The sequence below is a fragment of the Alosa pseudoharengus genome, unplaced genomic scaffold (genome assembly GCF_046254945.1).
Source record: "Alosa pseudoharengus isolate Yale_2024_CS ecotype anadromous, Long Island Sound unplaced genomic scaffold, YU_APseudo_1.1 YU_APseudo_1.1_scf_21, whole genome shotgun sequence".
Taxonomy (NCBI): domain Eukaryota; kingdom Metazoa; phylum Chordata; class Actinopteri; order Clupeiformes; family Clupeidae; genus Alosa; species Alosa pseudoharengus.
In genome coordinates, this window is record NW_027468674.1 from 28,093,798 (window position 1) to 28,108,291 (window position 14,494).

The 14,494-nt window shown below is 47.2% G+C and overlaps 1 protein-coding gene across 2 annotated transcripts in view; it reads right to left on the reverse strand.

Moving 5' to 3' along the window:
- Positions 1–274: 274 nt before the first annotated feature.
- The window catches only part of snx29 (sorting nexin 29), a 107,203-nt gene continuing 92,983 nt past the window's right edge, over positions 275–14,494 (reverse strand). For both annotated transcript variants that reach the window (XM_076298445.1, XM_076298446.1), the window contains 2 exons: positions 8,655–8,794; positions 275–1,643 (listed from right to left, as the gene is read on the reverse strand). In XM_076298445.1, coding sequence (XP_076154560.1) covers positions 1,514–1,643; positions 8,655–8,794 — 270 coding nt within the window. In that variant the 3' untranslated portion in view covers positions 275–1,513. The remainder of the gene's footprint in view (positions 1,644–8,654; positions 8,795–14,494) is intronic.

The following is a 14,494-nucleotide window of genomic DNA, read 5'->3' on the forward strand; positions in this document are numbered from 1 at the left end:
GACCTCTAGTGCCTGAGACCAGACATAAGGTAAGTGTTTCTGGCTCTCTCCCCTGTCTGGCATTTATAGTGGTAGAATATGAGTGGTGACACTGATTTAGGAGGTAATAAGAGGGTGAGAAAGACATAGAGAGAAAAAGAGAGAGAGATAGATATAAAGAGATAGAGAGAGGGAGTCAGGGAGAGAGAGGGATGCTGAGTAATGAGAGACAGTCAATCAGACCCCCCCCCCCCCACCTCCCAAAACCCATGGAACAGGCCTGTAAGAGACTGGCTGATGTCTCTAAAGCATGGCATATGACTGTCCCTTTATTTCTCATAACAAGGTTATGTAGAGAGCAACAGTAAAGTGGTGCCACTTGTCATAAAGAGAGAGAGAGAGCGATTGGAAATGGGCTTTGGTCGAGTTCCCTTCAGATACGGATGTTGTGCTTGAAACTGAGGCTGAGATGGAGTCGGGCCAGTGGAGTGATGTTTCAAGCAGCTTCCTCTATTGATGGTGTATGAGAGCCCCTACAGAGCTCACCGCAATGCCCAGCCTCAGCTCCACTTAGCCTCCAGCGGCTCCTTGTAGCCTTTACCATGTGAATAGAAGCATGATCTGATAACAGCACTCTCATTCACACAGCAACTGGCTCCAAGGACCCCAGTCTCCATATCCACCATCCTCTAGTAATGAACCACTTGCCTCAAAAAATGTCTTTTTTTTGTTTGACAACTCAGTGGCAATGCACACAAACTGCACTTTTTTTCCAGTATGTTCAAGTGTTTTCCAATGGCTGACATTCACATACAATGAACTAGGTCCTGTCTGTCCAATATATTGTTTTCGTTTACATATATTTAAACAATCATAATGATCTGTATAGAGCGCAGGCAGTTTGTGCAGTATGTGGGTTTTCATCTCCCCTCGGACATGGTCTGTAGACACGACTGAGTAATGATTCTTGGTTTACTATGCTGAACATGCCGTGTGGTTGGATAACATGTTTTAAAAAAGATGAATGTCCTCGGCCTTGGTCATTGAGAATGGGGAATGGGGCGTAAGCCGCGGTCATGATTGAGATAAGATAAGGTTAGTCTGGTACAGTAAAATGGATACTGCTCTGCCCCTTCCCCTTTCTCAACAAAGAGAGCTAAACATTGGCTGTAAAAAATGACTAGGCACCATAACTGATAAGTTTCCACCACAAAACTTAAAAAAGAAGTAAAACCTCCATTTTTGATGGCAGTTCTAGACCCAGCTAGTATCCACTTGTGATAGAATGTACAATACGCCTTTAAATGTGTGTGTCTGTGTTATGAGTGTGTGTGTGTGTGTGTGTTTGTGAGCATCGTGTGCGTGTGTAAGTTTGTATACATCCAAGATAGAAAAGGAGGCAAACACTGCCAGTTCAGAACCATCTGAGAAGGTTCCATGTATATTCCAAGTCTTATAAGTTTGTGAACCAGAGGTCAAAGGTGAGAGTTCAGCGGCAGTCAGACCCAGAGTTGTCCTCCTGTGGCAGAGGGGTTTAGAGGTCACCGCTCTGGGGCTCCGGGTTGCGGGACTCCCGGTTCTGGTTGCGTCCAAGTCGAGGGAAGCGTGACGAGGCTTTGGAGCGAGCCGTCTTGGACCCGCTGTCGGTCGACTTCGGGGTATCCCTGCAACGAGAGGTAAATGAGATTATGAGATGCCCACAAAATCACACGCACACACGCATACATACTCACAGACACACACAATCTGTACTTTACTTTTTAACCTGACGTCTTCTCAAATACACATATCAAGTGGCTTATGTAAATGTAGGACTTTCTAATGAAAAGTGTGTCCTCTTTCACATAAATATGACAACTCCTGTGTGTGTGTGTGTGTGTGTGTGTGTGTGTGTGTGTGTGTGTGTGTGTGTGTGTGTGTGTGTGTGTGTGTGTGTGTGTGTGTGAATGCAGACACACACATGCATATGCACATAGAGCACTTGAATACGTACATTTGCCCCTGAGGTTAACAGATTCTAATACTCCATAACGTTTTTGTGTGTTGTTCTTGTGTTTCTGTTGCTTACTTAGATAGATAGATAGATACTTTATTGATCCCCAGGGAAAATTCAAGGTCTCAGCAGAATACATACAACACAAACACATTCTTTAACAGCAGAAAGAGTAATTAAAGTATATAATATAAAAACACAACTAAGCAATAAGGACAGTAGAAGATAAAGAATATGCTAAATATACTAAAATACAAATTATACTAACTAACACTTAATACAATATATAAAAATATACTAAAATACAAATTACAAAAATACAAATTATACTAACTAACACTTAATCTAAATCAATTCTAAAAACAGTATCCATATAGTGGTGATTAATCAATCAGAGGCGCTTGCAATGACTGAGGCAGGGACTGAGCCTGTGATTCTCTGTGCATAGTAAGGTATGGTATGCTCTAAGGTGCTCTATGTGAATGAGTGCCATGGTGGTAGTGCAATGGTGATAGTGGTCATGGTGATAGTGCAATGCAGAAATAAAGTAAAGTAAAGTCTATATATCTATAAATTTAACTATTTAAGAAATGTATAAGTGTGGCCACAGTTCGGCTGTGGCATGGAGGGGGGGGGGGGGTTATGCATATGTGCTAATGTGCTAATATAGCATGCAAACAGTGAGGCATAAAGTGGTACAAGTGGCTAGTGGACAGACAGTACCAAACATGGTACTCAGTCTTTCTCAGTCTGTCAGTTGTGCAAGGCAGTGAGCGAAGTCTCCAGCTGATCAGGCTCTTCTGCTTAACAATAGTGCTGTGGAGTGGGTGACACTCATTGTCCAAGATGTTGATCAGTTTGTTCAGGGTCCTTTTGTCAGATAGTGAAGTGATGCACTCCAGTTCAGCTCCCACTACAGAGCCAGCTTTCCTTACCAGCCTGTCAATTCGCCCCGCATCCTTCTTCCTTGTGCTTCCTCCCCAACATACTACTGCATAGAAGAGGACGCTGGCAACAACAGACTGGTAGAACATCCTGAGGAGCTTACTGCACACATTGAAGGACCGCAGCTTCCTCAGGAAGTACAGCCTGCTCTGCCCTTTCTTGTAGAGTGCATCAGTGTTGGCTGACCAGTCCAGTTTATTGTCCAGGTGGAGACCCAGATACTTGTAGGTGCTAACCACCTCCACATTGACCCCATCAATGGAGACTGGTAGCAGAGTGGGCTTAGACCTGCAGAAATCCACCACCATCTCCTTGGTCTTTGAAGTGTTAAGTTGAAGATGATTGAGTTTGCACCATTGCACAAAGTCCTCCACCAGGCCCCTGTACTCCTCCTCCTGCCCGTTCCTGATACACCCCACAATTGCAGTATCATCAGAAAACATCTGCATGTGGCATGACTCGGTGTTGTAGCAGAAGTCAGATGTGTACAGGGTGAACAGGACTCGAGAGAGCACAGTTCCCTGTGGCGCTCCGGTGCTGCAGATCACAGTGTCAGAGAGACAGTTCTTCAGTCTGACGAACTGTGGTCGCTCGGTCAGGTAATCTGTAATCCAGGTTACCAGGTGAGCGTCCACACCCATCTGCAAGAGCTTGTCTCCCAGTCTGAGGGGCTGGATGGTGTTAAAATGGTTGTCTTCGTCATATTAATGTATGCCCTCTAGAGTTCCTGATGAAGAGCTCGCATGTGATGAATGGGACTGGAGTTGCAGTGAGTGTGAGAGATAGGGTGAAGTGGAGTGTGTGCATCTGTGAGTGTGTGTGTGTGTGTGTGTGTGTGTGTGTGTGTGTGTGTGTGTGGAGCCAATGTGTTGGTGTCAGGCACAGAAGCCTGTGGCCCCAGGGGTTTACGCTGCTGCGGGGATCGCCGGGGCGAGAGATTGGGGGTCACAGCGCCAGAGCAAACAGCTGAGCTCCACTGCATTAGATCACCCACACTCATTTACACACACAGACACACACACACACGCACACAGGGAGGCTGCCACTGCTACACCACTTTGTATGGCGAACACATCCAACTAGCTTTGATTCCACTTCATTCCAATTCATTTGGGAATTACAAAAAAAAAGTTTCCTCACTCTATTAAATTCTGTCTAAACTCATCTGCATGTACCACGACAGACAGAGTGTAAGTGCGACTGTGTCATTAACTATGCAAGTGTCTTCTATTACTGATCTGACAGAAGCCAGAACCCCTGCTGTTCCAACTTATTGAGAGACATACAATTTAACAGTATGTGTTTATAGCTCACTGAGCAATCACAGCCCACTTAACACGTGAGCGCGAAGCCATGGCGACCTTAAATAGTGATTACGGTATTCAGATCAAACTGCACCGCAGCTTTAACAAAACATACCAGAGGCCTGATCACAAGCAGCACAACAAAGCTAGCAACCTCTGAAAGCCTGAGGCTCCTGAGGCTAGAGGGGGGGGACTCCCAGATAATATAATGGGGGGAGATTTGTGCACAGAAGCTATTTAGAAATGAGGGAAGAGCCCGGAATGGAAGAGAACGAGTAAAACGATGAGTGATCTCGGCACTTCAGAGGATCTAATACACAACGGGCCCTGAAGGCGGTTTTCTTTGTGGTGTGTAAAGAAAAATGAGGCAATAATGTAAAATGGCGTATTTCCTGAGCGCGGTAAAGTAAACGGTGGCATATGGTACTCGGAGAGGTGGGAGTATCAGAATCAATCTCCACAGTCACCATTAGACATGACAAAATCAATAATGCATATCCAAATTACCGTGTTTGTGAGTTCCCAAGTTCTCAGCACTGTGCATCTAGTTCCATATCATACTAAACTCAACTCACTAGGTGCATTGAGTACACCAGTGTTAATTAAAGTGTAAAAAATTGTCATCCATTCAGTATACAGTGTGGTGTCTTTGCCACCCTTTCCCAATCAAATCAACAGCAGCAGCAGCATTGGCAGCTGAACACTGAACCTGATTTAATGATTTGAACAGATTTGTTTCGGTCTATCCAACATCCAACAGAAATCAAAAATGCATTATTCATAAAGCAGAAGATGTCTGGAGAATGAACGACCCTGTTTGTGACCTGCCATCAGATGGACGCAATCCCTGTTCCACTCAATCTGGCTGGAGGCTCTTCCCAAGCCTGACCCTCAAACTTAGGTGTGCTCTATTCACACTGAAAAGGAGGGGAACCTGTAACCACAAGGGGAATGCCAGGCCTTACAAGCTGAAGCACATTACATAGAAATACTCAAAAGAAAATGAAACGCACTGGCCTACAACAAGAGAAAGCCAGGAGGTGCCCTTGAGTGCCCTTGAGTCACTCCAGGCTCTGGTGAGCACTATTAACACCATGTCACGTCTGGATGGAATCACTATCGATCGCAGCTGTACAGAATGTGTGTGTAGCTTCTCAACAGGCCAGAGGAGTAACTCAGGTAATTAGCTTTACGTAATTCCACTAACATGAGCTGGAGTCATCAGTGGAACGAGACATAACCGCTGTCCCGAGGATGATGACTAAACGCCTGCATCTCGCCGCCATTACACATATTTATTGACCGGTCGTGGCTATCGATCACATCTGCAGGCACAATTAGGCAAGATTAGCTGGTGGCACGATCGACGGGAGCCTTCATTATTGCCATCGGAAACAACACGACAAGGTTACAACAGCCTATCGAAGGGATGTGGGGTATGGGGGGCGTCGACTCTGTGAGGTGGAGGACATGATTTTTATCGGCCTTTATCAGCCCTGCAGAATCACGATCCGAATCCTGCCTTAGTCATCAGTGAGGAACAGATGCAAGTTTGCTTAGAGGAATAGCGCATTTGGCAGGTCTGACTGCCATCAGATAAAGGAGGGGGGTAGAGAGATAGAAAGAGAGAGAGAGAGAGAGAAGATTGGAAGTGGAGACAAAAATGGAAGGCTCAAAGAAACAGGAGGGAGGGAGAGAGGGAGGGAGGGAGAGATGGGGAGAGATCTGGTCATTCTGTCATCTACAGCAGTCTGAAAGGTTCACTGCTCCGAGGCCTTCAATCACGTCAGTGCCGCAGGGGGGCCAAACAGCTGCAGGTAACGATCCAGTTATTCATCTCCCTTTTCTTTCTTTGTCCCTTCCCAACCCCGGCCCAAACACACACACACAAAACAATAAAGCAATCACACACATGTGCACCCACAAACACCCACACACCAGATACACACACATACACACTCTCTCTTGCTGTTCATACAGTGATGGACCTGACCCCTGATGTCTACACACATTCTTTAGTAGCCGTCGTGGGCTAACACACAGACATGTTACATAACCCAGAGAAAAGACATTCGCATCCCGCCTGAAAGACTTTGGCAAGGCTTGAAAAGGAGGCAGAGAGGGTGAGAAAGAAAGGGGGGGAGAGAAAGAGCAAGAGAGACGTTACGTACGCAGTGCCAGTGAAGCAATAGATTGCGCGGAGAAAAAAAAAATGCCCAATGTTATTACTGCTCACTCTTTCAAAAGAACATGTGCCTACAGACGTAGGTTACTTTATAAAAATGTAAGGCTGTCAGTTCAAATGGACACCCAGGTAAAAATAAAGTCAAAGAGAATGCGCAAGCCTTAATGAAGCCATGAAGAATGAATGAAATGAAGAGGCGAGGAATAAATGAAGAGGCTTCGCTCGTCCTCTATGGCTCATGGCAGCACACCCTCAAAGACACGGCTGTGTTTGTAGGTCACTTGCGTACGTGTGTGATTATATGTGTGTCTGTGTGTGTGTGTATGTGTGTGTGAGAGAGAGTGTGTGTGTATGTGTGCATGAGTGTAGGTGTGTGTGTGCATGCGTGTCTGTGTGAGATTGTGTGTGTGTGTGTGTGTGTGTGTGTTAGTTCACAGCAGGACCACCCCTCCTGTTTCTTTTTTCTGATCTCCTGAACAGAGACCGACACCCTGATATTTCACTGTAAAAATCGCCTACCTAATTACACTGGCACACCAGCGCTGTGTCCAACTGGACCCTCTTCTTCCAGATGACAGGAGAGCTAACCACAGGCTCATCTGTTTGAGTGTACAAATCATCCCCCAGGTCTCGGCCAACAAGGAATCTATTAGCTCCGACGGGGCTGCGCCAAGGACTTCAATTTTAATTGCGTCGCATTTGATGTGAAGAACGAGAGTTCGCTTTTCCGTCTTTTAAAGTGTTATTCCCTAATGCATGTCTTTTTGCCGGTAAAGAACAGAACCGGGAGAGAGGACTCTGATCAAAACACCAAAAGCCACACCACAGCACGTCTTGCAACGTCTTGCTTGGCCAGGGTGTGTGTGGTGTGTGAGTGTGTTTTAGGTCCGTGTTTGGTTTAACGTTGGCGCTACAGGCCCCGCAGGTTACGTGTGTGTCGCATGGCTGCTGTCGCCGCGTTCCTCCATATGGAGGCTGTGCTGTGTACTGGAGGGTAGTGTTGCAGCCACGTTCAGTTCTGCTGCAAGATCGGAGCTGATTTCTCTGCTGAGTTGATTTTGTTGAGTCCTCAGCTAATCCTCTGTGAGAGTCTCTGGATTAGATGGAATAAATATGAATCTATGAATTTTAAATACCTGTCTTTCGATTTCCATAATTACATAACTCAGGTGCTTTGTGATGTTCTCAGATATGCTGTTAAGTGCTGTGTTGTGTTTCATATCATATTACTCTTGAGGTGCGTTGCACGGAAAATGTAATGAGTTATCTCTGAGACGTTCTGCTCTTTGGTCGTTATGTGTCATAATTGATTGCTGTTTCTATTCGAGGTAAGCTGCGACTGAGAATGTAGCCTTGCTATAGACTAGAATTGGTTATCAAATCCGGCTGTTTTACTGTATGTGTGGTGTGCTAAATGGGAAGGCTGGTGTGTATATTATCAAGTCTGTGATGTGGAAGTGTGTGCATCTGTGAGAGAATATGTGCCCATGTGGTGTGATATACAGTAAGTGTGTGTATTTGGTTTCAGTGTGTGTGTGTGTCGTTATGAGAGTGTGTTTACATGGTGCGATCTCAGTGTACGTATGGGTGTGTGTAAGTGTGTGCATTAATTTGTATGTAATTTGTGGTGTGATGTGAGCGTGTGTGTGAGTGTATGTGGTATATCATGTGATCATTTGTGTGTTTGTGTTGTGAGTGTGCATGCATGTGGAAATCTTTGTGTGGGTGGGTGTATAGTAGGCCTGTGTATGCCTCTGTAGACCTGTGTGTGTGTGTGTGTGTGTGAAGGAGAGTGTGCGTGTGTGTGTGTGTGTGTGTGTGTGTGTGTGTTTGTGTCTGTGTGTGTGAGTGAGAGAGAGAGTGTGCATGTGTGTGAGAGAGTGTGCGTGTGTGTGTGTGAGAGAGAGTGTGTGCATGTGTGAGAGAGAGAGTGTGCATGTGTGTGAGAGAGAGAGTGTGCATGTGTGTGAGAGAGAGAGAGAGGGAGAGTGTGCATGTGTGTACGTGTGTCTGTGTGTGAAAGAGAGAGAAAGTGTGTGCATGTGTGTGTGTGTGAGAGAGAGAGAGTATGTGCATATGTGTGTGCTTCTGTGTGAGAGAGAGAGAGAGAGTGTGTGTGCATGTGTGTGCACGTGTGTGCATTTGTGCGTGTGTGTGCATGTGTGTGTGCGTGTGTGTGCATGTGCACACATTTGTATACATGTGTGTGTGTGTGCACACATTTGTATGCATGTGTGTGTACACTCACTGGCAGAATGGCAGCAGCCTCAGCAGTGCCTCCTTGGTGGGCTGGGCCGTGAACTCCGGCAGTGTCTGCACCAGTTTGTTCATCACCATGCGCAGGTACGTTTGCAGCTGCTTCCTCCGCTCCTCCACAAACTTGGCATCCTGGAGGCCACACACACACACACACACACACACACACACACACACACACACACACACACACACACACACACACACACACACACACACACACACACACACACACACACACACACACACACACACACACACACACACACACACACACACACACACACACACACACACACACACACACACACACACACACACACACACACACACACACACACACACACACACACACACACACACACACACACACACAGGACACCACCATTTATACACCCAAACAGAACTATCCACATTACTGATTATAAAAACATAACAGCTATCAGATATTTATAGCTCTGTCTCTACACTGGGTGAAACGGCTGGTGCTATTACTTTCATATCACATGAAATGCTAAAATATTACGGGGTAAAAAATTCAAGGCCTAATATGGGAGATGAATACACTCCATCTAATGGCGGGTATAAAATAGTTGCTGTCTTCCTCCGAGCGGGCTGACAAATGGTAAAGAATGGAAAAGAAGCTCCGTGCAGCACAGTCAACACAATAAATCGTCTGCGAGTGCAGTCCCGCTACTTTTAATTTTTTTTCCCCATTGGACACAGACAACATCCATCAAAACTATTGTGCCAAGCAGACATTTTCTTCACCCTCTTTTTTTAAGGCGGCATGCAGCAATCAAGGTAGTAGATGTTGTACTGTGTGGACACAAATCACTCTGTGTGTGAGATTGGTGTGTACCAGGGCAATACAGCACCAGGTTTGTCAATCAAGACCATGAGTTCACAGCAGTCACACACACACACACACACACACACACACACACACACACACACACACAATCCCCAATGGCAAGGGGGGGGCTGTCACTAGGTGATAGAGATCACCAAATTGAGTCCCACTGAAAGGAGAAGAGTGAAAGAGAAAGAGAGGGATAGAGTGACGGAGGAGAGAGAAGGAGAAAGGGAGAGAGTGATGGAGGAGAGAGGGAGGTAGTGGTCTGGCTTAACTAAGTGCCCTCAGTGTTTGGCTGTGCCGTTTCTCATCACGAAGCGGAGATAGACTGGCTGATAGATAAGATGGATAGACAGACAGAGAGAGACCGAGAGAAAGAGAGATGGAGTGATGGGGGTACGCAAGAGAGAGGTAATAGTGGGGCTTAACTAAGAGCTCCATCACTGTTTGGCTACCCTATTTACGGAGTAAAAATAGACAGATTGATGTGTATAAATACTATAGGTAGAGAGACAGAGAGATGGAGAGAAAAAGGAGCCTAGTGGCTTTATGGCAACACAAGAGGAGGGAGAAGCAGAAAGACTGGGACAATTCATGAGAGATAAAGGGATGACAGGAAGTGACAGAGAGAAAGAGAGAGAGAGAGAGAAAAGAGATTAAGAGAGAGAGAGAGAGCGCAAGAAGGCCAGTTGTAAATCTGCCCTGATGGCTGATTAACTGCCTCTGATTGGCTGGTTTGGCTCACAGTGGCGACGTGCTCTGCCAACTCCTGTCACTCTAAATACACAGTCTCTCATTCCAGTGGCACGGAAACGCTCCCTCCCCAGCACCATAATCACTGTCTGTGCGTGCGTGCGTGCGTGCGTGCGTGTGTGTGTGTGTGTGTGTGTGCGTGCGTGTGTGTTCAGTCATCATTGAGGCCTGTGTCTCTAAGTGCATGCGAATGTGTGTGTGTGTGTGCGCGCCACTTAAGCATCTGTCGCCACATGCGATCCCTTGGCACTGGAAAACTCCTGAGGTGATCTCATCCCAGTGTGCACTGTGTGTGTGTGTGTGTGTATGAGAGAGAGAGAGAGAGAGAGAGAGTGTGTGTGTGTGTGGGGGGGGGGGGGGGGTATGTGAAAATAGGCAGAGAAGTTGATTATGGTATGGGATATTTGAGGGAGATCGCAGCTGTCACAGTCGTTTCCCTCGTGAGGGATGTGCTTGCCAGGCCTAATTTAATGGTTTGTCTCCCAAGCCCACGTACAATGCAGCTGAAGATCCTGGGGTTGGTGCTAAGGAGCTTAAGCCCTCATGACATACACCATAAATCAGACGCCTTAACAGGGTTAGCACCCACAATAATATCTCTCAAGTTTCATTATAGCAGCATTACCCACCATACCATATAGGAGTATGTATACAACCACCCATTGAGATGACTGAAGGCGCTGAAGAGGAAAAGATGGCTGCTGGGGGTTCTTGTTGTTTGGTCTCCGAGCATGAAATTGGAATTTAAAGGAAGAGGGGGGTTAAAAACTTGCATGGAATGAATCATTTTGCCAGGGTGGTGAAGGGCTTGAAAGAGCAGCTTTGCCAAAGTCTGTCACCTGCACACACGTGCTCAGTGGCCCCTGTGCTCTGTGGCTAATTGCTGTGGCTGGTGTCTTGAACCACGTTTAGCGGGCTAATTAGCTAGACTAGGAGTTGCAAAAGGGGTTAGAACGGATACAAGTCTCACTATGCGGCTCTCGCTCTGTCTCTCTCTCTCTCTCTCCCCGCGCGAAACTGTTACTGTAGAGAAGATGCATCTAGTCCCTGGCAAATCTTCATTTACATACGTAATTAATTTAAATACACATCGGCGCTCGTTCCGTAATGTACCTGTTTTGAGATCATGTTGCGCCTCCGTTTGGACATGTAAGAAGATGCGGCCCTGTGCCAACAAAACGACGTCACCAGATCCTGCAGGCTGCCCCCCCGGCACGAAAAAAACACAAACACACACACATACACACACAGACACACGCACAGGCACACACACACACAGGCACACACACACAAAGGCAGACACTAACACCACAGAGCTGTGTGATCTCCAGCAGTTAGAAAACAGACAGAGAGATAAGAAGATGTGGGAGACAGAGATGTGCCAATGTGATGTGTCAAATGGGATGTCTGTGTGTGTGTGTGTGTCTGTGTACTGTATTTTTGGGTAAGTGTGTGTGGTGTGGTGTGGAGGGGAAGAACTGGAGGGAAAACAATCAGCACATCTTCCTGCTGGGCTCCAGCTCAGTCGCAGCCTCTCGCCTCTGGACCGGCTCCTGTTCCCCGAGCGGGTGTGCGGGGGCCCTGCCAGACGACCGGCCCGAGCCAATGCCACCGCTAGCGTGCCAGCTGCACCCGTCTCAAAGAACACACCTCTCAACCTGAGCCAGCTCACAACCCCCCCCCCCCTCAACACCCCCACCTCCCTTCTCTCCGCATGACCAAACACGGGGAGAGGAAGAAACAGAGACAGAGAAGAAGAGAGTTAGTTTGTGTACAAGTGTATGAGAGAGAGGGAGAGAGAAAGGGAGAGAAGGAGAAGGAGAGAGAGAGAGGAGGGAGAGAGAAAGAGGGAGAGAGAGAGAGAAAGAGAGGGAAAGAGAGAAAGAGAGGGAGAGAGAGACAGAGAGAGAAAAAGAGACAGGGAGAGAGAGAGAAAGGGAGAGGGACAGAGAAAGAGAGGGAGAGAGAGAGAAGGAAAGAGAGGGAGAGAGAGAGAGAGAAAAACAGAGGGAGAGAGAGAGAGACGGTGTGTGTTTGAGGTGGAGGAGATGGAGGAGGAGAGGAAAGCCCAAAGGAGCAATGGGGAAGCACTGAACACGAGGCACACAGAGAGACGGCCCTCCTCCCTGACCTGCTTTGCCTCCGCTCCACTCCGCTCGGCTCGGCTCGCCCGCTGTCTACCCAGGGCTGTCAGAGCAGCCTTCACCGCAGTCAGCGAATCCAGACCCAGCCCAGCCAAGCAGAAGTCATGCCAGACGCCACAGCTGGACATCTGTACTGTATGTACAGCCATGTACGTAGCCATGATGTCAAGACAATGTATATGTACTCATATGCATAGAATGCACATGGATGCCATGGCATATACTCATACCGTGCATTCAAATAAAGCATGAGATATGCAAAATCTAAAGGCCAATATGTATGTGCGCAAGAAGATAGAGACAGAAATGCATATGCGGTAGACTGGCTGACATTGACCCTAATGGGTGCAGAGGTAGTCAGGTCGCCTCCTGCCCAAAATGGGTGAGGGCTGGTGTGGACAGGGCAGATGGATCCACATGGAAGCGATGCCAGTTACAATCACTCACCGAGATAGGAAAGGTCACCGGGCAGAAGCGTGATGGGAAGTGGAAGAGGCAAAAAGTAGGGCGAAGCCCACACAGGTGGTTTATGGGTATTGCGTGTGTGTGTGTGTTTGTGTATGTGTGCTGGGCTCCATTAGAAGCGTAACTGACTGGTCACAGCAGTTACAGTACGTGCCATTGTAGATGGTAGATTTGAGGCTTATGGTGTTCTACAGGATGAGCTTTTCTTTTCCCGGCTGGTTAAGGTCAAAGTCAATGTCACATTTTGGCTGCACGTCACATTACCTCAGCGTGATCACCCTGAGGAGAACACCAAGCAACGGCTGGAAGCGAAAAAAACCGGTTGCAAACCTTTGAAAAGATGAGTGACTTTGATTGTGCCTCTGGAAAGCCAATTTCCAAACCAATTTCTTCCTTGCAATGACAAGCAGGACACGACTGTGCACTTACGTATACAGAATGTTCTATTTGAAAGACATGCTGAGGAGATGCATTGCTCCCCTGAAACTATAAGATCTCAGCCATTTCATCCCCTCATAATAATTCCGCTGCATTATGTCGGCTTTGTACATCCTGAGGCAACAAGACTCTAAATGCCAGTCCAGCACCTTGGATTAAACCACTAATGGGTTTGCACATTAAAAATGAATTTTCGTATGAATGCAATTACCTTGTCAGCACGTGCACATGCATGTTCGTCACACGGCTTTCTAGTAGGGCACGTATGTACAGTATAGGTGGCATGGCCGCACGGCCGGATATAGCCGCCTCGGGTCCATTAGCGGGTAATTACACTGGCACGGCATCCAGCGATGGCGCGCTCTGACAGCCCAATTGTGGAACGAGGGGAAACGGCGGCGCAGTACATCCGAGCGGTGCATAAACAATCGCCTGCGCCAGGCCTCGGACTACTGACATGGGGGAGCGAGGGGGATAAACAGACCATTGTTCTTCATGCTAAGAGACATTAGCTATGCATGTACTGTACAACACATGTGCACACTGTGTTCAGGGGCAGCATGTACATCGTGTACATGCACTTCATATCCTCATGGGTGGACAAGAGTACAATAGTTAAAGGAGGATGTACATGTTTATGTTTGTGTGTGTGTGTGTGTGTGTGTGTGTGTGTGTGTGTGTGTGTGTGTGTGTGTAGAGTTAGGGCCACTGGCCACTGTGGACATCTGAGCGTTTGTGTCTATTTCTCTGTCTGTATTGGTGTGTGTGTGTGTGTGTTGGGGGGGCATTTTTAATGCAAAGCAAGGGGCACAGTTCAGCCTCATGCGTCCTCGGAGCTGCACGGTGGTGGCAGCAGCACGCACGAACCCACGGCCTGTCGACTCGTATCGTTCTTGAGAGCGATGACGCACGACTCAATAAGCTCGTCCCGTGGCTGACGCAGGTGAGGTTGCCACAGCTGCTGACTGAAGTAGCAAGCCCTTTCCCTCTCAACCCCTGATTGCAAAGTTCACCAATCAAGTCAATATCCCCAAGAGTGACTTCTCTGAGGCCGTAATTCAGGCAAGACATACAAACGATTACGTATCCAAACACCTTGATAATGTACCAGACGAGCAAAGCTGCCAATGCACACATCCACCACAAGGGAAAAGAAGGAAGAAAAAAAAACAATTT